At 45.5% G+C, this 25,084-nt stretch overlaps 1 protein-coding gene across 1 annotated transcript; it reads left to right on the top strand.

Annotated features, from left to right (window-relative positions):
- The first annotated feature begins 424 nt into the window (after window positions 1-424).
- Window positions 425-25,084, top strand: SHCBP1 (SHC binding and spindle associated 1). Its single transcript, XM_083626041.1, has 13 exons — window positions 425-800; window positions 3,625-3,810; window positions 5,349-5,464; window positions 6,376-6,587; window positions 7,257-7,349; window positions 10,903-11,136; window positions 12,883-13,051; window positions 13,813-13,933; window positions 19,253-19,384; window positions 21,467-21,585; window positions 22,046-22,132; window positions 23,064-23,214; window positions 24,160-25,084. The coding sequence occupies exons 1-13, from the start codon at window positions 536-538 to the stop codon at window positions 24,471-24,473; spliced, it is 2,199 nt and encodes a 732-aa protein (XP_083482167.1). The 5' UTR covers window positions 425-535; the 3' UTR covers window positions 24,474-25,084.

The following is a 25,084-nucleotide window of genomic DNA, read 5'->3' as shown; positions in this document are numbered from 1 at the left end:
GTTCAACAATTACTTTGATAAAATACATATTTTGTTATATACAAATGGCTTTAGATACCTATTAGGTCCATAAATTACCATACAGCATATATGCAACACAAAAAACAGCGACAATTTGTTGTTGACAAAGGGCAGCTGGACATATAAAGGGCCCCATTACATTCAGTAGCTTAGGACCTCATCAAACTTAAATCCTGCCCTGCTTAAGAGAGATTTCAGAGCTGTCTCTCTGCACTTTCCTTCTCAATCTTCCATTACTTCATTTTCCCCGCCCACTTCGAACGCTGGGACACCGCCCTGAAGTCTCAACGTTCCACAACTCCCCCGCTGCCAGCGCACCGATTGGCTCCCGCGACGTTCCGAGTCTCCGCTTTCGGCCAATCCGAGCTCTCCCGCGCCGTTACGCAGAGGAAGACGGTGAGCTCATTGCCCGGGAAGGTTTGAAATTTACAAGGAAAGGCTTGTTTGGCCGCTTGGCTGTCGTTGAGGGTTGAAGTTGCGGGGACCCAGGCCGGGTTGAAGGAGGAGGGGGACGATGGCTGATCCGGCGCCCGAATCGTTGACGCCGCCGCTGCCGCTGGAAGAGGCAGCGATGGAGACAGAGGCCTCGGATGCCCCAGCGAGAGGGGAGGAAGCGAATGAGAACGGACCAGGCGATACGGTGAAGGGCGCTGTGATACTGGAGACGGAAGCAGGAGAAACGGAAGAAGGGCGTGATGGACGGGGAGAGGAGTCCCTGGAGCCCGCGCCAAATGCCCGCATTTCTGAGCCACAGGAAGAACCAGAAAACCTTAAACTAGGTAAACAAGTGGTTTGTTTGTTTGTTTACCTTCTGCCTCCTTTCACAAATCTCATTATTGCCTACTTGTTTAAAATCCTATAACTGATTACTCACATTGGGGTTTTTGTTTTCCAAACTAAGCTGTATTACAAAAGTACAATATGGATCACAGTGTAACTATAAGTTTATGCCACTCCCTCTATGAACAGTTTTCCAGGATTCAGATTACATTTGTTTGAAACACAATCCATTCTATGAGTAGGATTAAGTATCTTGTTAATATATTTGTTCTACTACAATACAGTGGTACCTTGGGTTACATATGTTTCAGGTTACATGCGCTTCAGGTTACAGACTCCGCCAACCCAGAAATATTACCTTGGGTTAAGAACTTTGCTTCAGGATGAGAACAGAAATTGTGCTATTTTTTATTTTTTTATTTTATTTTATTTTTATTTTTATTTTCATATTATGAAAATGGTATATAGATGGTACATTACACCGGTCAAGTTAGCAAAAATGTATAAAACATGTAATAAGTGCTGGAAACGTAAAGAAAAAGAAGGATCTTTCTTTCACATGTGGTGGGAATCTAAGAAGGTTAAGGGTTTCTGGGAAATGATATATAATGAGTTGAAAAAGATGTTTAAATACACATTTGCAAAGAAACCAGAAGCCTTTTTGCTAGGGATAACAGGAAGAGAGATCAACAGAAAGGACTATAAACTTTTTCAATATGCAGTAACAGTGGCAAGAATATTAATGGCCCAAAAATGGAAACAACAAGAACTACCGACACTCGAAGAGTGGAGAATGAAACTTATGGATTACGCAGAACTGGACAAAATGACTGGGAAAATTAGATATCAAAAGGATCACAAATTCATCGAGGACTGGGGAAAGTTTACGGACTATCTGAAAAATATATGTGATGTACAGACAACGTTAGTGGGCTTTAAAGAAGTTTTGTGAATGTTAAAGACGTACTGTAAAAGAAAAAATAACCTGATAAGTGAGCACCAACTGGCAGTATGAGAAATGGAAAATGTGTAATGAATAGATAATATGGATGATTGGTGGAGGAGCTGGTGGAAGTACAAAAAATGTGAAACATGAGATTAGGATGTGCTGAATAATTTGTAAAAGAAAATTTAATAAAAATTTATATATATAAAAAAAAGAGAACAGAAATTGTGCAGCGGCAGCAGGAGGCCCCATTAGCTAAAGTGGTGCTTCAGGTTAAGAACAGTTTCAGGTTAAGAACAGACCTCCAGAACGAATTAAGTACGTAACCAGAGGTACCACTGTATCTAGTTCTAATCCCCCCCCTTTACAGTGTTCATTGTTTCCCATAACGTATAACCAAAACAAATGATGCCTTTAGTTAACGCCACATTTCATTTTCCTTAATTAATCCAACCCTTCTTCAGTTGATCCTCTTTTTCCATTTAAAAAGACCAAACCATTTTATCTGGAGCTGACGTTGGCTTACATTTGCCATGCCATTGTTCCTTCCAAAGAACTTGGCTTGGTGCAAATCCTGTTGTTATTTTTTTGTAACAACCACCTTGTTAGGTAGGTTAACCTGAGAGGCTGATGCAGTGACCCCTCTGAACAAAGCGTCTTTTCCTAAACATAATGCTGCCAGCAAAACCTATTGTGTGAATGCATTTGGAATACTGCGTACAATTCTGATTGGCTCACCTCAGAATAGTATAAATGTAGAGTTGGAAAAAGTTAAGAAAAGGGTAAGCAAAATGATCAGAGATGAAGTGACTCCTCTATGACTGAAGGTTGCAGCGTTGGGGATTTTTTAGTTTAGAGAACAGGTGAGTAAGAGCTGACATGATAGAAGTTTATAAAATTATGTGTATACACACACACACACACACACACACACACACAGAGTGGTACCTCGGGTTACATATGCTTCAGGTTACATACGCTTCAGGTTACAGACTCCGCTAACCCAGAAATATTACCTTGGGTTAAGAACTTTGCTTCAGGATGAGAACAGAAATTGTGCAGCAGCGGCAGCAGGAGGCCCCTTAGCTAAAGTGGTGCTTCAGGTTAAGAACAGACCTCCAGAACGAATTAAGTTCTTAACCCGAGGTACCACTGTATATATACTTTTCTGTCTCATGAAACTCTAAAACTTGTGGACACCCAATGAAGCTGAATGTTGGAAGATTCAGCACAGATAAAATAATTTCTTTATGAAGCACGTGGTTAAAATGTGGTGCTTGCTCCACAGGAGGTGGTGATGGCCAACTTGGATAGTTTTAAAAGGGGATTGGACATATTTATGAAGAAGACTATTACTAGCTATAATAGTTATCTTCTTCCCCACCCCCCACGGTCATGCCTCTGAATACTAGTGGCTGGGAGTTGCAGGAGGGCAGAGTGTCCCTGTGCTCCTGGCCAGCTTGCAGGCTTCCCATTGTGGCCACTATGAGAGCAGGATGCTGGACTAGATGGACCACTGCCCTGATCCAGCCAGGGCTCTTCATATGTCCTTACACTGGGACCTCTGAACCTGAAGGAATACTTCTTCCCATATGAAGCCACGAGGCCTTAAAATCAGCAACATCTGGAGCACAGCTGGGTCCCTACCTGGGAATTAGGCCTTGCACTTTAGTAGAAAGGCATTATGGGTGTGCTAAAAGTGACCAGTGTTTAATGCATCACAAGTTTTCTATATGTTCTGTGTGGAACTGCAAAATATTTAAGTAGCATGTTTTTTTTTTTAAAAAAGGCTTCATCTGATGTGTTCAGGAATAAATCAATTGGATGTATGATTTCTCTCTCTCTCTCTCTCTCTCTCTCTCTCTCTCTGGTCTAAGACGAGGGTGAAGGCGGAGAAAGCGATAGTGAATGCAGCAGCTGCAGCGATTATGGGAGTCATGGCAAGCCAGGGACCTCTTTGCAAAGGCTCGTGCCAGAGAGGAATGCCCTCTTCCCAGACACTTTCCAGACAAACAACCTCCTGTTCTATGAGCGGTTTAAGACCTATCAGGACTACATGTTGGGTGAGTAGCCTCTTGGTTTCCGAGGCTGTGCTCTTGATATCGGGGTTCCAGATTTATTTACGGTTTCTGTATTTGTCAATTGATTTACACCTTGCCTGTTTCAGGTGCAAACATTCACAAGGTGGCTTACAGAATGACCAATAAATGAATAAGTATAGGCATGAAAACTGATGAGTTAAAATGGCAGCAGCTAAAATATTACACCTGGAGAGTCAATAAAGCCAGGCAGAACAACAACAGCGAGTCTGTTTTAAAATGAGGGTTGTGCGGGGGTTGAATTCTGTTTATTGCCATTTCAGCACAGGTTAATATCACCATTAAGCTGCAAGTTCAAACCTGCGTCTGAGTTAACTACAGGCCAGGGATTCTACCAGCTGAGCCTTTCCCCCCTTTAAAATCCGGCTGGGATTCAGGCGCCATTTCTGAACTGCAAATCACCTAGTGATTCACCAGTAGATTCCAACCTCTTATCTTCTCTCTGCCCAAATGGAAACTATAGCCCATTGTTGCAAGCCTTCTTTCCTAGGAGGTATTTGTATGGGTTTGCAGCAGATTGTGAGCCCCTCCTAGTTTCCGCAAGGTCTGTGCTGCTCAAATTCTTGCAGCTAGCGAAAGGGGGTTGGGGACTTGCAGCTTCTCCATATTTCATTGTCTCCAACCCTGCTCAGGCCAAGCCAGCATGGCCAGTGGTCAGGGAAGATGGCAGCTGGAGTCCTGCAGCACTTGCAATGCCTTGGGTTCCCTAACCCTGGCCTGTTGGCTTCCTTAATGTTGCCCAGTAACAACTGAGCAGTTCTCATTGTATCTCTTTGTGCATTGAAAGTGCTCACATAAAGTAGTAGTAGTAATAGTAGTAGTAGTAGTAGTAGTAGCAGTAATAATAATAATAATAATAATAATAATAATAATAATAATAATTTATTATTTATACCCCGGCCATCTGGCTGAGTTTCCCCAGCCACTCTGGGCGGCTCCCAATCGAGTGTTTAAAACAATACAGCATTAAATATTAAAAACTTCCCTAAACAGGGCTGCCTTCAGATGTTTTTTAAAGATAGGATAGCTGCTTATTTCCTTCACATCCTAAGGGAGGGCGTTCCACAGGACGGGCGCCACTACCGAGAAGGCCCTCTGTCTGGTTCCCTGTAACCTCATTTCTCGCAATGAGGGAACCGCCAGAAGGCCCTCGACGCTGGATATCAGTGTCTGGGCTAAACGATGGGGGTGGAGATGCTCCTTCAGGTATACAGGACTGAGGCCGTTTAGGGCTTTAAAGGTCAGCACCAACACTTTGAATTGTGCTTGGAAACGTACTGGGAGCCAATGCAGATCTCTCAGGACCGGTGTTATGTGGTCCCGGTGGCCACTCCCAGTCACCAGTCTAGCTGCCACATTCTGGATTAATTGCAGTTTCCGGGTGACTCCTTTTCATTTGTTTTCTGTCTGCTCTGCTCACAAACACATTCAGGGCATTGCCTGTGTATTTTCTGATGCGTGGATGTGTGTAATCTCCCCTCCCCCCCCTATTTGATTTCCAGCTGACTGCAAAGCCTCAGAGGTCCAAGAATTCACAGCATCGTATTTGGAGAAGGTCCTTGAGCCGTCCGGGTGGCAGGCAGTGTGGCGCACCAGCGTGTTTGAGGTCCTGGTTGAAGTAAGTGCAGCCGGGCAGCCCAGAGGCTTGGTTCCACGTGAATCATTGACAAGAGCTGGGTGTTTAGATGCTCGCCTTGTGCTAGGGGGATTGCTTTCATTGCATGACCCAATGTGCAATATAATAACAAAATAAAAATTCAAAACATTATTATTTGCACGTTTACTCAAAATCCAGTGAAAACTGTTTCATTTAATTCAGCACCATTGATGATTTTGATCCAGCAGTACCAGCTTTTCACAGTCTCTTTTTAAATAACATTTTTTCCATATAGAAAATTACATTTGTTACTCAACAATTATATAACAAGAGTTAAACACACCTCCAGCATTGCCCTGCATCCCCCTTGCCTCTTAGCATCCCACTAGGTATTCCCTCCACCCCCAGATGGCAGTACCAGCCCTGTTGGGAGCTACTGTTTTTAACAGGGTGTTTTAATTGTTGTAATCCACCCTGGGATGTTACAGTGAAGGACGAGGTGTTGTTAGAATCATAGAATTGTGGAATTGCTCTGGTTCCCAAGGGTCCTCAAGTCCACCCCATTGCAGCGCATGTGTTGCAGCTAAAGCATCCCGGACAGGTGGCCACCCAGTCTCTGTTTGGAAACCTCCAACAAAAGAGAGTCTACCATCCAAGGGCTTCCGTTCCACTACCAAAAGTAGATCTCAGCGTCCAAAATTCCTTCTGAATGTTTAGTCGGAATTCTCGTAACTTGACTCCAGTGATTCGAGTCCTACCCTCCTCCGGAGCAGCAGAAAACAAGCTGCTTGTTATTAATGAATAGTATTATTAATACTATTCTTATTACATTGAGTTTTTTTGGAGGGTCCTTGAAGCCGTCCTCCTGCCCCCAGATGGCGCTGCGCGGACCATGAAGGTGCCTCTTCTTGCCTCTCTTTTTAACACAACAGGTTGTTGATGTGGATTACTCTGCTCTGAAGGCGGTGGTGCACCTCTGTGACCCTTTCCTGTGTGAGACTCGCGAGGGCGATGCCTTCACTCAGGAGTGTATACAGGAGCTTTTAGAAGTGAAGGCGCAGAAGCTGCCATTGCGGGAGTTGTGGGTTGTCTTTGACGAGTCGGGGGAATTTGACCACACCGCACTGGCTGTCGAGCACGTCAGGTAAGATTACGTGGCCTGCCTATGCTGGGGACCTGCTCACCCATGGCTTGGCCCTAGACCCAACATGATAGACATTTATGAAAGAGAGAGAGAGAGAGAGAGAGAGTGTTTTCTCTCTCATAACGCTAGAACTCATGGACATCTAATGAAGCTGAATGTTGGAAGATTCAGGACAGGCAAAAGAAAGCACCTTTTCATGCATTAATGTATTTTAATATTTTGTTGGAAGCTGCCCAGAGTGGCTGGGGGAGCCAAGCCAGATAGGTGGGGTATAAATAATAAATTATTATTATTATTATTATTATTATTATTATTATTATTATTATTATTATTTATTATTATTATTATTATTATTATTAAACTGTGGAACTCAATGCCACAGGAGGATGTGGCATTGGATGGCTTTAAAAGAGGATTGGGCAAATTTATGGAAGAAAGTTCTTCCAAAGGCTGCTAGCCAAGATGGCTATGCCCTGCCTACATGGTCAGAGGCAGCAATACTTCTGAATGCCAGTTGCTGGAAACCACAGAAGTATTTTTGTCCTGCTTTCCCTTAGGCATCTGGTTGGCCACTGTGAGAACAGGATACGGGGCTAGATGGGTCACTGTCTTGATCCAGCAGGCTCTTCCTTGACATCCTTAACATTTCCTCCCTTTTTGATTTTGAAGGTTTTTCTACAAGCACCTCTGGCGGAGCTGGGATGAAGAGGACGACGACGACTTCGATTATTTTGGCAGATGTGTTGAACCTCGGCTCAGGCTGTAAGTCCCTCTTGAAAACAGCTTCCACTCCCAACTCCAAAGGAGTTATGTTGTATTGCAAATGTGCTGGTGGCAGTGAATCTTCCCACATAGCTTTGGCGCAGAGTTGGTGTCCTGGCTGGGAATGTTCAGTTACTTGGGCAACAAACCCACTTGCAGTGCAGCTCCTGTGAGGGAAGGGGAAGTTGTCAGCTTGACTGAGTGTGAAACCTTGTTGGCGAGGATGGAGAACTGGAATCTGTGTCCAGGGCAGCTGTTTACCAGCTCCATCTGGTACGTAGGCTGAGACCCTGTCTGCCTGCGGACTGTCTCGCCAGAGTGGTGCATGCTCTGGTTATCTCCCGCTTGGACTACTGCAATGCGCTCTACGTGGGGCTACCTTTGAAGGTGACTCGGAAACTACAACTAATCCAGAATGCGGCAGCTAGACTGGTGACTGGGGGCGGCCGCCGAGACCATATAACACCAGTCTTGAAAGACCTACATTGGCTCCCAGTACGTTTCCGAGCACAATTCAAAGTGTTGGTGCTGACCTTTAAAGCCCTAAACGGCCTCGGTCCAGTATACCTGAAGGAGCGTCTCCACCCCCATCATTCCGCCCGGACGCTGAGGTCCAGCGCCGAGGGCCTTCTGGTGGCCGCCCTGTGGAACGCCCTTCCAGCAGATGTCAAAGCGATAAACAACTACCTGACATTCAGAAGACATCTTAAGGCAGCCCTGTTCAGGGAAGTTTTTAACGTGTGATATTTTACTGTATTTTTGGTTTTTATGGAAGCCGCACAGAGTGGCTAGGGAGGACCAGCCAGATGGGCGGGGTATAAATAATAAATTATTATTATTATTATTATTATGGAAAGGTCCCAAGAAGCATGTGGGGTTAAGAGGCAAGAAAAGGGTGCCGAGGAGGAATACATAGGAAGTGTATGTGGAGAATGAGGCGAGGCTTGAAGAGATGGGGAATTGAGTTGAGAGGTTAACTGGAGAGCGAGCTCTGAAGAAATGTCAACACAATACTGGGGCCACCCAATGAAGGTGAATAGGAGAAGCTTACAGGACAAGTAAGAATAAATACTTTGGTCAGTGCTTAGTTGGACTATGTAATTCACTGCCGCAACACTTAGAGATGACTTCAAATAGACACCAGACAGATTGGTGGAGGAAAATGCTGTCGATGACTATATACTAGTCATGATGGCTGTATACTAGGGCTGCACATTGGTTTTGTGTGTACCCCGAATGACAAGGCAAATCGGGGTGATTTGGGTCAGACTCTCACGTTTCTGAGTCAGATAGCACAGTTAGCAAGCTGTCTCAAATTGCATCATGGACTGTCTAAGCTTCTGAGCCGTTCTGTGGCTTTGGCTGCTTCAAAACGTAAACACACAACTCCCTGACCCCTCCACTTTAGTTCTGAAAACATTGCTGTGGAATGAAAAGGAATCTTGGGGTGTTTTCTAAAATATATCCCATGCATGGGGTCACTTTACCTCTAGGTGGTGCTATAACACCAACAGTAGGATTTTATAGGCAAGAAGAGGCACTTTGAGGAGTTATGTCCAAATTAAAATAAAATTGGGCGTTCTGAGTTTCCCTTCAGTGGCCCAGGGCTGTATGATAGATTTAAAACAGGGTTGTATCCCCTTTCTACCCCCTCTGTTGTTGTTGTTTTTTTTTTTTTTGCTAAGTCCATCTTAAAAATTACCCACTTCCCCACCTGCTTCTTGCTTCACAACTCTCTTTTGCTCGGAAAGATTTTACTGTTCCATTTCTGGTGCACCTCCCCCCCCCCCCCCGGATCTCAAAGTGGCATAGACCTCTCCATTTCACCCTCACAACAACCCTGTGAGGTATGTTAGGCTGTGAGGGTTGGGGACCGGCCCAAGGTCACCCAGTGATGTTTGTAGCAGAGGAGGAGTTCTGAACCCTGGTCTCCCAGGTCCTAGTCCAGCAACTCTAACCACTACATCACACTGTCTCCAAAGTATCGCAGGTCATATTACGAACCCAAAGTATCAAATGTGGTGACAGTAATAATAATACCTCAAAACAACACCACCACAAACTGGCTTATAAGTATACAGTGGTACCTCGGGTTAAGTACTTAATTCGTTCTGGAGGTCTGTTCTTAACCTGAAACTGTTCTTAACCTGAAGCGACACTTTAGTTAATGGGGCCTCCCGCTGCCGCTGTGCCGCCAGAGCACGATTTCTGTTCTCATCCTGAAGCAAAGTTCTTATCCTGAAGCACTATTTCTGGGTTAGTGGAGTCTGTAACCTGAAGCGTATGTAATCTGAAGCGTATGTAACCCGAGGTACCACTGTAAAACCAAATTTGCTAGAATAATAGCTAGAATAGAGTTAGACTTGTAACCATTCAAACAACAAACATGCTAAGGTGCCATGTGCAAAACAAAGACTGGAGATACAGTTGTATATTTATTTACTCCATGTTTACAGTTTCTCTGGGCTTATTCTAGCTATTATTCTAGCAAATTTGGTTTTATACTTATAAGCCAGTTTGCGGTGGTGTGGTTTTGTTGTATCATTTTATGAACCCAGCCTTAAGAAGAACGGCTGAGGCAGCTGGGTATATTTAGCCTGGAGAAGCATGAGTGGTGATATGATAGGCCTCTTCAGGTATCTGAAGGGCTGTCATGTGGAAGATGGAGGAAGCTTGTTTTCCTCTGCTCTGGAGGGCAGAATCTGAACCAGTGAATTCAAATGACAAGAAAGGAGAGCCTGACTGAGCATGAGGAAGAACTTTCTGACTGTAAGAGCTGTTCGGCCATGGAGCAGCCTCCCTTGGCAGGCGGTGAGCAATCCATCCCTGGAGATTTTTAAACAGGGGTTGGATGGCCACTGTCAGATGGCTGTTGCGGTTGCTCGAGAGTAACCAGGCAGGACTCCAACCTGTCTTTTACAGGCTTTATTTTGGTGCAAACTATTTACAGTGAAGAGCGTCATACATTCATGTCTGGCTCAATCGCTAGCAGAATCCGGGAGTGGTCTTTTTTTGTACCTCCCCCAACATAAAAGTTTCGTTACCCCCACCGTTTCCACCCCTCCCTGCGCCTCAGACTACTGCGCGATGGCAAGGGCGTGCTTCCCTCCTCTCCGACTTGCTCAGGAGCGGTGTTAAGGCTCTCACTAGAATCCTCTGGTCCCTGCACCTCTTCTCCACTAGAGGTGGGGCTTTCCTCCTCCCCAATAGAGGAACTGCTTCGCAAGATTTTCGGAGGCTCCCTGTAACACAACTGCCCTTCTATTTCTTGCCTCTGAGCCGATGGCAGTTCCCTGACAGCCACCTGTCAGGGATTCATTAGCTGTGATTTCTGCATTGCAGAGGGTTGGACTAGATGAGCCTTGGGTGTCCCTTCCAACCCTAGATTTTTATGATTCTAAGGTGCTACTAGACTCTGGGTTGTAGTCCTCCCCCACCAAGCAGACTACCCTAGCTGTTCCTCCTGGAATTTCTTTATTCTGGCTTCCTTCATGCAGTGTTTGATTCTTGGGCGTCTTTCCCTAGTCAATGACGTTCTAATTTTGAATTCCAGGTACTATGACATTGCTGAAGATCGTGTCCCTTCCGCGCTGGTGGCGGACTACCACGGCCTTCTCTCCCAGTGTGAAGAGCTCTACCGCAGGTTTCTAGTCCTCAGGAACAGCCTCGCAAGTAGCGATTCCGACACGGAAGCAGAGAATGTCTCTGTGGTGGAAGGGATGAAACTCTACAACAGGATAGAGCACCTGAAACAAAAGTTAAAGCTGATTGAAAACCCTCTTTTGAGGTAATGCATTTTCATTTTAATTGAATATATATATATATATATATATATATATATATATATATATATATTTATTTACTGCCTTTTGAATAAAAAAATAAGAAAGCTGTAGGGGTTAGTGACCAAGGTTGCATTTGGGATCTTGGAAGATCTTTTCTTCCTGGATTCAGTCCAACCATGGATTAATCTTGGGTGGCTTTGCCCAGTCTTGGGGACAAGACAGACAATATTTTAAACATGTGACTGCATGTTTAATCTGTCCCCCCCACTTTTTAAAAAAATAGCTTGTGAGTGAGGGTGGGTGGGGTAAGCTATCAGGACCATGGGGAGGGGGCTTAACCCTTTCTTTCCCACACTGTCTTCCATTCTGGTGCGATACTGGTATAATGGCCACATTCCTCCAAGAACAAGTAACTGCTTGGGAGTGGGAGTCCCACCTCCCCGCCCCCCCCAGGTCTAAAAAGGATTAGACAAATTCATGGAGAATAAGGCTTGCAGTGGCTGCTTGCCGTGATGGCTGAGCTCCACCTCCATAATCAGAGGCCGTGATGTTTCTGAATCCCAGATGCTGGAAGCCACAAGTGGAGACAGTGCTCAAATCCTGCTTGCTGGTTTTCCCACAGGCATCTGGTTGGCAACTACAGTGGTACCTCGGGTTAAGTTCTTAATTCGTTCCGGAGGTCCGTACTTAACCTGAAACTGTTCTTAACCTGAAGCACCACTTTGGGCCTCTTGCTGCCACCGCACCGCCAGAGCACGATTTCTGTTCTCATCCTGAAGCAAAGTTCTTAACCTGAAGCACTATTTCTGGGCTAGCGGAGTCTGTAACCTGAAGTGTATGTAACCTGAAGCGTATGTAACCCGAGGTACCACTGTATGAGAACAGGATGCTGGACTAGAAGGGCCCCCTTTGGCCTCATCCTGCAGGTTGTTCTTATGTTCTCATGGTGCCATTGTTGACTGATGGCAGAAATGACTGGCAGAATCCGGGACCAGGGAGAAGAGGCGGTGGAAGAAGATTGGAAGAAATTTAAAGACTATTTACAGAAATATTGCAAAATTAATGAATGTTAGAATGATGTTGGATAGAAATTAAGTGGTTTCCAGCTGTAATGCTTTAAGAATATGGAAGAAGGGTATAAGTAGGTTAAAAAAATAACTAAAATGGTGTTGGATTGGAAATAAGTGGTATTGGCAACAAAGTTAATAAGAATATGCAAAAATGAATTGATAATGTATGAAAATACTGAGTTATAAAATGTTAAGTTTTAGAGATAAGATAAATAAAAGAGGGTAAGGATTTCCTGATTTGATTATTTAAATGGGAATACAAGAAGGGGAGGTGTGAGGAAGTCAAAGAAACAAGCAAACGAATTTTATGTTATGAAAAATAATTGTTTTTAATTTTTCTTGTTGTTTCTGTATGTTTTATTTATCTTTTTATTTTTTCTCTTTTATTATTATGTGTTTTTGTATATTTGTCCTTGTAAAATCTTAATAAATATTTCTTTAAAAAAAAATTGTTGACTGATGGGAATTGTAGTGCCTCACATCGGCTACCCATGGGTTAATCCTGAACTCTACCTTCCCCCACATACTATAGTCCTGACCCTGATTTTTGTGTAGTGTGGTTGGGGTGTGTCCCCTCTATTTTTACAAGAGAAAATATGTTCTGTACAATTATTCATTTGTCTGTAGCGTCCATCTAGGAACTGAACGTGCTTAAGGAACATTCTCTCTTTCTTGCAGGTATGTGTTTGGCTACCAGAAGCATGCTCGCCTCCAGGCGAGGGGAGTGCGCCCCTCGGGCACCACCATCACCCATATTGTGTCTGCCACCATGATGTCAAGCCTGCTGCAGTGTCTGCTCAGGGACAAATTTTCTCCAGAGTCTTGTAATGAAGAAATGGAGATACAGGTACGGTAGTCCAGGGTTGTTTGGTATGTTGCTGTTGTTGTTTGCCTGGATCATAGAATTGTAGAGTTGGAAGGGACCCTGAGGATCATTCAGTGCAGGAATATGCAACCCCATATGGGGATTGAACCTGCAACCATGGCGTTATCTGCACCATGCTCTAACCAAATGAGCTATCCAGGCTGAAAACTTTGCTGTAGGGAAGCAGCGCTTTCTTGACATACGGGGAAGTTGCAGTTGGAAGTGGTGACTGCATGCTGTAGGCTGTCCATCCATGAATTAACATTATTTAAGGCAGAATTAAAATTTCTAGAAAGAGACAGAGTCTTTAGGTAGCTGCCAATGTTCCTAGACTACAACTCCCATCATTCCCAGCCAGCATGGCTGATGGGAGCTGTAATCCATCAACATCTCAAGGCCACCAGGTTGGTGAAAGCTTGGAGCATGGCATTGACTTGGCATCTTCCCATTTTCGTGTGATTTTTTCCAGGTAATGGATGGTGGAGAGAACCTTGATGTGGCCTTCCAGCTGTTGCTGGACTACCCCTCCCATCGTCCTTTGCCCTTCCCATTGGCCACAGTGACTGGGGCTTGTGGGTGTTGGAGTTCCACATCATCTGAGTGGCCAAAGCATTCCCACCACTGCCACAACGTCCTGGGCACATGCCCTCTAAAACTGTGAAGACCTGGAATGGAGAGAAGGTCTGAGTCCTCTCCCAGCATCTGAACACTGCTTTTGATGTTATCTCTTTCCTCTTCCTCAGTTCCACAGCAACCCGCTGTCTGCTATGAATGCCTGCTATGCAGGGGACAGGATCGTGGTTTGCCCTGGTCACTACCTTGTGGAGGGCACCTTGTGCGTCGCCGACAGCATTGAACTGGAAGGTTAGAGCTTGTGTTTGCTAAAAGTCTTGGTGGGTTTTCCTTCTTCTCTATGAAACCAGGAGTGGGGGAACCTGGCCTCCAACTCCCATCAGCCTCAGCCTATATGGGACTTCAATCCCAGGAGAAATTGGGTAGGGAGAAGTATTATTTCTCGTTTCTTCCTGAAACTAAAACTCGCGGATATCCAACGAAGGTTCAGGACAGATAAAGGAAAGGAAGGACTTATTTATGAAGTAAATAGTTTAACCGTGGAACTCGGTCCCGTAGGAGGCAGTTATGGCCACTGACTTAAAGGTAAAGGGACCTCTGACCATTGGGTCCAATCGTGGCCGACTCTGGGGCTGCGGCGCTCATCTCGCTTTATTGGCATGACTAAGCCACTTCTGGTGAATCAGAGCAGCGCACAGAAACACCGTTTACCTTCCCACCGGAGCGGTACCTATTTATCTACTTGCACTTTGATGTGCCACTGACTTAGAAGGCTTTAAAAGACAATTACGGTAGTCAAATTCATGGAGGAGGAGAGGGCGATTGATGGCTACGCGCCATGATGGCTTGGTTCCACCTCCACAGTTGGCTTCTGAATACCAGTGGCTGGAAACCACAGGAGAGGAGGGGGATCTTGAGCCGGAATCCTCCTTCTGGATTTCCCACAGGCACCAGGTTGGCCACCGTGAGATCAGGATTCTGGACTAGATGGGCCATTGTCCTGCAGGAGCCAGATATTTGCCCTCAAACGGGTGGGAGAGGAGACTGTACAATGGGGCTTACACATGTGTAGGTCTTTATGTGGAGTAGCTGTCTAACATGTTCTGCACATCATGGAGGAAGGGGCATGTGTGAGGGAGCAGTACCCCTTTCTGGTTAAGTCAGTGGGCCTGTCCCCTTGTTCTGCACAGAAATTTAGTAGATAAAATATAGGAAGAAACCCCTCTTCTATAGAAATGTGTATATATAAGAGCTATGGCGATCAGTCAATCCTCTTAGCTCTGTTGCTATTCCTTCATGTTCTGATATTTCACTGACATTGGCTGGACTTTCTGAAGCGTATCTCCATAGCTAGCCACCCTCATCCAGGAATATGGGTCCAAAATGAAATGCTTATTTATTTGTAAAAACGTTTGTATACCGCTGTATCATTAAAATAACCAAAACAGTTTACAGCATTAAAAACATAGAACTAAAACTAAAAACAAGCAGCAATTAACCATGGTAGAGGGATGTATCTTTAATTGCCTGCATAGGCCTGGCGAAATAGAAAAAAGTTTTCAGTAGGCGTTTAAAAGTTGGCACAGAAGTTCTAGTGGCAGTGAGTTCCACAGGACTGGAGCGATGTCAAACGAGCCTCGCCAACTCATGATCCTGCAGGTGATCTCCCTGTCTGAGCTTGGATATATAAGGGTTCATTCAGGCAGTGCTGGAAATGCTTCTGTCTTGTTTTGGAGAAACAGACACGAACCCCTTTTTGTTTCCACCCTGTAATTCTCTCCCTGGACTTTCTTCCATGCGGACAACTCCACCTCCCTTAAGTTTGCCAAAAGAACCTGGGGTCTGCTGTGCGGTTGTTAGCATAATAGGTTGTACGTTGCTGTGGGGCTTATGTTGCAGTCGCTATCTTTCTCTTGTCAAAAGTCTTTAGTGGAAAAAGAGCCGAGGGTTTAATTTCCTGCTGTTCAGACTCTTTCCAACCCCTCCCCCTCTTGCCGGCCTCCTTTAAAAAAACAACAAAAAACCCAACAACTTTTGCTTCTTTTATTTTTATGACAATGATTTTCTTTTTCTCCCAGTCTTTCTCGAATGTTTGATTTATATAGATATGCATGCCAGTGTGTGGTACCCCTGCAGGACAGAGGCTTTCAATAAATTTCTTTATCAGTAGGAGTGAGAATAAGATGGCTCGGGAACTCGGGGTGGTATTTATGACAAATCGCATCCTATCAAGAGAGGTCAGGCGAATGTGAGCAAGCAAATTAAAGCGTACTAGACCAGACATCGCCACGAGCTTTTAAGGAACAAAAGCCGACATCTAGTTTATTCATCGAGTCGACGCTTCTGATTGAACAAGTGCCAGGAAGTCTTATTGCTTGTCGTTTGATAGATCTGCTTTTTCCTTTTTTGGAAGCTGTGAAAAATAAAAGCGCTGGGTGGCATTTTAGCAACGTGGTCTGTTAATGATGTTGGATGGGTGTTAATGATAAGGGAGGAGTCTCTCTCTCTCTCTCTCTCTCTCTCTCTCTCTCTCTCTCTCTGTGTGTGTGTGTGTCTGTGTGTGTGTGTGTGTGTTTGTGTTTGTATGGACCAATTTGAGCCATTGAGTGTTACTGTTGGTGCATGACATGCAGCAGTACAGTGGCAAATCCAGAAGGGCAGGATCCTTTCCTGATAGTCATGGCTACACCCCTTCCAAGATTATACTTCCTAGAATTATATAATGGGGAATGCATTGCAACGGTCGGTACAGATCTCCATGTGTTGCCTTTCACCCAGACCTGTGCAGGTACGTGGGCAAATCATCTGGAGTGCTCTAATATCTTCTTTTGAAGTCCCGCCATACAGTACAGAACTTGCACACTCCCTTCCTTTGAAATGGAAGCAACTTGTGTTTCCAATTTCCCCAAGTGCTTAGCTTTGGAGCGTTTGGGAACAACTCCTCTGTGTTCTCCCCTTGCGACTTCTCCAGAGCTGACCCTAGGAGCCGATCCTCGGTGGCTGACTCCGCCTCCTTCACTCTGATTGGCTCCAGTTAGCTCAGAGGGTGAGAGAACTTATTTTCAGTGGCTAAAAAGCTCTCTTTCCAAGCTGATTGGGTGGCTCTCTAGGACAATGTAGGGCAGGGGGCCCTGCTACAGAAATAGTAACGGGTCTTTAACACACACTCCCAGTGACCCTAGGCCCCTATACTAATGTTAGCATGGTCTCCTTTTTGGAAAGGCAGCGGTAGCTTTACTGATAAATTGATCCAAGACTTTGAAAGTGAGCCCACCAACGCATGCTCCTCTTAGCCGCACCAAAAATTGTGGTCAAATGAAAGTATCTGTATTTGTATGTGTCGGAATTCAAGCCTTAGTCAGAGGAATTGGCCACTCTCCAGGTGCCCGGCTTGGATTCCTTGTTGATCTCCCCCGTCAGCAGCTCCCGGCAAGACAAGGCGAGATCTCTTATCGGCGATCCTTCTCAAACGTGAGAAGAACACAACCACTCCCCCCTGCCATCCCCAGGGAGGGGAGAGAGACAGACAGAAATGTATTTACATGCCTTTATTTCTGTCTTTCCAGCAGTGCAGAGAAAACGTGTCTGCACTCTCTCAACACCAACAGCAGAGAGAGAATAACTCATCCCATGTACTTCCAGTACAGGGTCATGTGACACTCTGAGCTAACATCTGGTGCTCAGTGCACAGACTAGACTGTCCCTTGTTCCCACGGTACAGTCCCAAAACATCAACATCCTGTTTGGCTTTCCAGCCATCTGGAGCACTCAGCTGCAGCATTGCTCCTTTTTCGTAACAGTATGTTGATGTACAGTACCGGTTCATACTTAAAGGGGGAAACCGTGGATTCCTGCCATGTGAATGAGCCTTGGGAAGCCCCTTGGGAAGAAACTGGGAACTGAAGCCACTTAGATTTGTAGAGTTGGAAGGGACCACGAGGGTCATCCAGTCCAGCCCCCTGCCAATGCAGGAATCTTGTCCCCAGAGTGGGTCTCGAACCCATGGTGCTGAGTTTTAAGAGTCTCATGCTCTACCAACTGAGCTATCTCTGCAGCTAACGTCGCTGCTTTGTGCTGACTAGAGTTTGAAGCAAACCACAGTTTCCCAAGTTTGGACTTCAAAGGAAACAGTGATTTAGTTAAAAGTGGGTGTTCCCAATTTCCTCCTTGCTGTGAAAGGAGAGGTGAGGCCAAGACTCGTTGGAAGGTTCATTCACATAGTGGGGGAGCCATGGCTTCCCCACTACATTTGAACAAGTGGAGGTTTAGCACTTCTGTGTAGATTGCTACGAGAGAGAGAGAAATCCAGTTGCAACTCCATTAACCCAGAAAAGAGCAGCAGCCAAGTGACAAAATTTGGGGTGGTATATCAGCAAATGGTTCTTCCTTGCCATTTCCGTGGGTGAATCATGGGGGAACAGAAGTGTGCATGTGTGGAAAGGGTGGGGGAGTAGTGGCATGGCCAGTGTTTAGGGTGACTTGCCAGTATATCAGTAAAAAACAACAGCAGCCCCACAGTTCCATGATGCAACAGTTCCTGCAGTGTGAAAGGAATGTTACAAATGAGCACAGAAGTGCCAGCATCCTAACTGGGAAAATGCCGCAATAAATCCCGTGTCTGAATTCAGCCTTGCTATGGTTCCTAGTGCTTTCTTCATAGAGTTGGAGAACTGTAGAGTTGGAAAGGATTCCAAGGGTCATTTAGTACAACTGAGAACCACAGCTAAAGAGCTACTTTTTAGAAGATTCCTCCTTGCTGGATGTGCCTTGTGAAACAAGAGTTCCTGCACTTTCTTTCTTTTTAATTCCAGAAAGATCTCATGGCTCTCTAATGGCATCGTTATTATCGCTTGCCTTGTTGTTTGTTCTTGCTAGTGACGAGCCATAAATTTTTTTTTTACATGCTCGTAAATTTCTCTTAAGTGCTTCAGAGCGAGCGACTGTGGAGAGCTTAGTTAACTCAGCGTTGCAGCCTTAAAAAGGAGGGGGGGGGCGGACCATTTGTTGTGTATGTCATTTAACCAAATGCCGTAGAACTGAGCAGAACATCCCTCCTAAAATGCAGAAGTGTGTAAAAAGGAAGCTGGTTTATTGTTACAAGTATATCCCACCTTTTCTCCATGGAGCTCAAGGTGGTAGACGTGATTCTTCTCCTTTGCTGTGTTATCCCCAAAAGGTTAGTGCTGAGACTTAGTTACTGGACTGAGGCCACTCTCTGAGTTTTGTGGCCAAGAGCAGGATTTGAACCCCAGTCTCCCAGGCCCTCCTCTGATGCTCTAACCACTACAGCACATTGGCTGGTGGTGTGGCTGCTACAGGGTGGTCATAATAATAATAATAACGATAATGATAATGTTATTATTTATACCCCGCCCATCTGGCTGGGTTTCCCCAGCCAATGTGGGCAGCTTACAGCATATCTAAAAACATCAAGCGTTAAAAACCTTCTGATACAGGGCTGCCTTCAGGTGTCTTCTAAAAGTTGTGTAATTCTCCTTGACGTCTGAGGGGAGGGTGCCACTACTGAGAAGGCCCTCTGCCTGGTCCCTGAATTTGTTGCAACCTGCCAAAACTATTCTTTCCTTCTGCCTCCTGAAACTTTCTCCGCAGGCTACGGTTTGCCAGACGACATCGTGATAGAGAAACGAGGGAAGGGGGACGCTTTTGTGGAGTGCAGTGCCGCGGATGTGAAAATCTCCAGTGTGAAGCTGGTCCAGCACGATGCCGTGGAGGGCATCTTGAGTAAGTACCTTAAGCTTGCCACCTGGCTTTGGCGTGCCACCCCCTAGGCTGGACTGAGGAACTAAGTGGTGGATTGGGGCCCGTCCCTCTTCTGCTGTGCCAACCCTAATAACAGGTGAAATAGACAGTCTAGGACGATTGCCGTAACTTGATCCATGACTGGATGACTTCGGTTACTACTCGTGTATGGTGGGAATGAAATACCCCAAGATTTTTCTGCCTTGGTGGTACTGCCAAAGAGGAGAGAGTTGCCTTAACCCAGCAGGCCAGCATCCAAGGCTCATGATTTGGCTTGCAAATTGTCCAGGCACCACCCCCATTCTTCATCTGTTGTTTTTTTCTTGCTCTTTCCCTTCCTCCTTATCTGAATTTGGGGTGGGGAGGCCCAGATCTGTAATTCCGTAGAGGAGTGGTTCCGAATACCAGTTTCTGTTTACCACAGGAGGGCAGAGAGCAAGTCACACTGCAGTGCTGTTCACGGGCTTCCCATTGGGGAATCTGGCTGGCCACTGTGAGAACAGGATGCTGGACTCGATGAGCCATTGGCCTGATCCAGCAGGCTCTTTTTATGTTCCTACCCTTTAACGGTAGGGACCCAGTTTAATTCTTAGAAACATCATATTCCTAACATCATCCCCCCTGCATCTGTTGCATCAAAGCAGCACCTATTTGTTCTAATTCAAGTTTCATCTTCTTACCTTTCACCTCTGCTTTTATTAATAACCTAGTTCTGCTGTCACCATTGTGGTTCGCCCTCCAGATGTGTTGGGCTGTGACTCCAATCAACCATGCTGGCGGACGTTGTGCTGGCTGCGGCTGATGGGAGTGGACATCCAAAACATTGGGGGGGGGGGACCTCGTTGGCAGCTGGTGATCGATGGTCTGTTCCAGAGAGGCGTGTCATAACATGGATACTTTACCCGCCCGCCCCCATCGTTTGATATCAATCAAAAGTTTAATTTTTAAATTTTTGTTCCATAATGGGAATCTGGCACCCCTCCACCCCTATCTGAATTTGACAACAATCTTGTTGGCTCTGCCCTTCTGTCTTCTGGAGCAGGTGATAATTAACACTTCGTCATCGAGAGGTAGATTTGAATAACAAATGTTACATGGGCTAGCAAGACTATTTCAGCACCTTCTACATGTGAAAATATATTCACGCACCACGAAAAGAGAGGGTTCTTGGGCCACTGCTGGAGAGAAGTTACTAACTGTATGTCCCTAAAATGTTCTTACGAAGAGTAACTTTCTGTAAAAATTCTGGCTGTCGCAATAAATACTTAATGGCGGGTGGGGAGGAGAAAAATAGGAGGTCCAGAGGCCAAATCTGGCCTGCAAAGGCTTCCTGTTCAGTTCCAGCGTTGCCCCTGCTTCCAAAGGACCTTCTCACCCCACATACACAATTGTTCATTTGTTTAGAAGATTTTCACCTGCCTCTCAATAGGACACTTCTCCAAAGTGGGTAGCGACAATTCAAACCACAAAATGCAATCCAAAAAAACCAACAACAAACCACTTGAGAAAACGATTCAGCAGGAAAAGTTTCCAGCAGCTAATAATTGTAGACCTGGTGCAACTTCCAGCATGGCAATATGTCCTGAAAATAAGCCACTGAAATGTTCCCCCTAAAGACGAATCCATCACTCTAGAACTAATGAGTGATAATTTTGCAGTGGACCAGCAACCAAAGGTTATAGTGTGAAGAGTTTCTGTTCGTGATGCTTTTGCATCTGTCCCTCCAACCCCTGGTCTCCCGCCCCCCGCTGCACAAAAGACACTTGGGTCTTCTGTTGCCTTCTACTGAATCAGGCCACTGGTCTCTCTAGCTCAGGATCCTTGATACAGAATGGCAGAGCTCTAGTGTTCAACACAGGGGACATTCCCAGACCTACCTGGATGTGCTGGAACCTGGGACCTTCTGCAAAGCACATTCTCTACCACTGAGCTTCCCCAGGCTTGCATAACTCGAACACCCTAGAATCTCTTGCTTGTGTTTGTTGGGGTTCACCGGGAACCACTTCTAAATCTGGGCTACAGGTGCAGCAGCTCAGAGCGTTCTGCGCTTTCCCTCCCACCCAGGTGTCCATCAAGGGAAGACCACCCTGGAGAACTGCGTGTTGCAATGCGAGACCACAGGGGTGGCGGTACGAACATCGGCTGAGCTTTTAATGAAAAATTCCGACTTGTACGGTGCTAAGGTAGGAATTGATGCTCTTCTTGCGATTGACAGACGCATTGAAAAGGAAACAAAAGCAGCTTCGGCAGATACGTTCGACGCCGGCTAATAATCCGCTCCTCTTTCAAAAGCACACGCGAGGCGCTTCCTCGGATACTCTGGAAAATTACAGAAATTGCAAGAAGATTATAAACAGTTACTATAAAATAGGTTTGCCCTTTCAAATCAGTTTATCTAGCATTGTGTGGCGTTTGCAACGTGTGACAGTGCTTTTGAGCAACTTTTTGTTGTTCTGGTTAGAGCAGAATGCGGACCATGCAAACGCCACCTTCACCAGCCATTGCTCGTCGCATGCGCACTTGAACTGTTGACCAGAGCAAAGTTCATTTGTCGATTATCCAGGAGTCTAGGCCTTATTGATTTCTCCAACAGCCTCTTAGAATTGCCTATTGATTAGCAACATCTCTGCCTCTTAATTGCAGGGTGCCGGTGTAGAAATCTATCCGGGCAGCATGTGTACATTGATGGGGAACGGCATACACCATTGCAAAGAAGGAATCCTAATAAAAGTGAGTGTCTGAGCAGAATTGGGGTTAGCAGGGCTGCTTCCTATGCTTCTGGTAACATCGGATTGGCAGAGCTGTGTGGGCAGAGAGAAGGGCATAGTTTCATGATCTCTCATTGGTTTGAATGTCTCTGTAAGCTGCGCATCAGCTGTGGGAAACCTGTGATTCTTCAGATGCAGCTGATCTGGATTTTCCACCATTGGCCATGCTGGCTGGGGCTGTTGGGAAGATGCAGCCCAAGAACACCTTGGGGGGTGGCACCTCAACCCTGCCATAAACTATGACTTCGACTGTGTGACCAAATTGCACCCTTTTTGCTCCTCGTGGCTCACTCTAGGAGGAAAGAAGTCACCATCCCTGGCTTAGTGTTATGCTGGAACCTGCTTTTGGTCTCTCCATTGCAGTCATTATTGTCCATTGTGATCTGATGGGGAGGATCTGCTGATTACACAGCACCTGGCTGTGGTCTAGAAGAGGGCCTTCTCTGTAGTGGCACCTACCCTGTGACCTCCCTGTTGGACTGCTGCCACTGGAAGTTAAAAATGTATTTATTTCTTCACATGGTTCCCTGACCATTTTCCCCTTTCTAGTTTCTGGTGTTGATCTTGTTGTCTGTCTTCGATCTGACAGTTGAGTTCTGTTGATTTTGTTCTTATTAAATATTATCCTACATTTATTATTATGGACAATTGTCACAGTAGAGGAAAACAGAGTACAGTGGTACCTTGGATCCCAAATGTCTGACTTGGCTTCCACGGCTTCCTGCAGCCAATTGGGAGCCGTGCTTTGGTTTCCGAACATTTTGGAAGTCAAACGGATTCTGTTCGACTTCCGAGGTACCACTGTATAAACGTCCTAGTAATAAATATATGAAATGAGAAGACGAGCAATCTTACCTTCTGGACTGGGAATCTCTCTCACCCTTGGCTTTTAGGACTTTTTGGATGAAAATTATGACGTTCCCAAGATAACAATGGTGAACAATGTAATACATAATAACGAAGGGTATGGAGTGGTCCTGGTGAAGCCTACTGTCAAAGAGAGCGCTCCAGAAAGCTCAGGAGGCACAATCTTAAGTGGCCCAGGTAAGTTGTTAATGAAAGGCAACAATACAGTGGTGCCTCGCAAGACGAAATTAATTCGTTCTGCGAGTCTTTTCGTCTTGCGATGTTTTTCGTCTTGCGAAGCACGGTCCGTTGCAACTGTGCCTCTTCAAGCGGCTTTAGGAAAAAAGCGAACAAACTCGCAAGACGTTTTCGTCTTGCGAAGCAAGCCCATAGGGAAAATCGTCTTGCGAAGCAACGCAAAAACTGAAAAACCCTTTCGTCTTGCGCGTTTTTCGTATAGCGAGGCATTCGTCTTGCGGGGCACCACTGTACCTGTGAACTGCCCTGAGGCCCGCGGGTATAGGGCCGTATATAAATTCAATAAATTAATAATAATAATGCCTATTCTGAACCCCAGGATAAGAGGAGCCATGCTGGATCAGGCCAGTGGCCCATCTGGTCCAGCATCCTGTTCTCACAGTGGCCAACCAGAGACCCTAATGGGAAGCCTGCAAGCTGGCCATGAGCACAGAAGCTCTGGCCTCCTGTGGTTTCCAGCAACTGGCATTCAGGAGCGTTGCTGCCTCCAACCATGGAGGCAGACATAGCCATGATGGCTAGTAGCCCTTCCCATGATGAACTGCTTTGCCTTTGGCCAGGTTGATGCATTCAGAGGGGGGCTCTCTTGGCGGTTCCTCCACCCACAGAGCCTTGGGGGTGGCAGCCTGGGCGAGGACCCTTCTCTGTGGCAGCTCCTAAGCTGTGGAACTCCCCACAGAGGTGTGTTTAGCACCTTCATTATACACTTTCAGGAGGATGCTGAAGATGCATCTTTTGTCCCTGGTTTTTTGACACTTGAGGTGTACATTTTTGGGTCCTGTCTTATTGTTAGGATTCAAAGTTTCAAACTGTTTTTAAGATGTGTTAGTCAATAAAATCAGTCGTACGTGAGGATTCCACTTAATGTCATTGTTTCTGGCTTAGAGCAAGCAAAGGACCTTCATCCCACTGGCGACGGCTCCATCCCGGCGTGCGAAGATGCACATCAACAGGTCGGTGGTGGTTGGGAGCCTCACGGAAGGGCAGGCGTTTCTGAGCACACGGAAGGCAATTCTGAAATCGCCAATGAACTTTCCGCCGCATCTCTCAAGAAGAGCCATCTGCGTAAGAAGAGGCTGAGCAACCTGGGCATCACGGAAGCGGACGACAACCTGATGTCTCAGGAGATGTTTGTGTCCATTGTGGGCAACCACTTCAAGCGAAATGGCAAAGGGAGCTTTGGCACATTTCTCTACTAGATTTCCCTAGTAGAATGTCATTGGAATAATATATAGCCTGGCTGCTTGGCTTGCTTGCTGCCAAGTAGCTGAAACTGTTGACATCCATCCCCTAAAAATAATAATTATTATTTGGCTCCATTCCTTGCTTGCATGTGATTCTGGTGTATTTATTCTCCTATGCAGCACGCCTGTTGCACAACTGAAATTTCTACTCCTTGGTGTGAGTTTTGAACCCAGCACTTGAGAGCAAAAGAAAACTTCCCCATGGAACCTTTCGAATGGATATGCTCTCTTTCTACTTGCTATACATACATACATACATACATACATACATACATACATACATACATATCACTTACTGTATTTATTTCTGATAGAAGACACCTTATTAAAAAATACGTTTGAAGCTCCAGCTGCGGGAGGAAGGAGGCTATTCACAGTACCGTAAATCTGTTGATCTCTTAACCACAGCTGAAAAGTGTGCTTTGTTTCCTACGTAGTAGTGGTGGTCTATTATTTTCAGCTGTTTTTAAATAAAACCTTTTAAAAAATATATATTTAGGAAATTCTTTGTTTTGCACAGAGTTCTGTCCGTCCCTTTCAATAAACATGACCTGTTACACAGCTGA

This window comes from Podarcis filfolensis (assembly GCF_964270895.1).
Source record: "Podarcis filfolensis genome assembly, chromosome: 8".
Classification (NCBI taxonomy): Eukaryota; Metazoa; Chordata; class Lepidosauria; order Squamata; family Lacertidae; genus Podarcis; species Podarcis filfolensis.
Note: the sequence above shows the minus strand (reverse complement) of the source record. Positions and strands in the feature narration are given on the sequence as shown.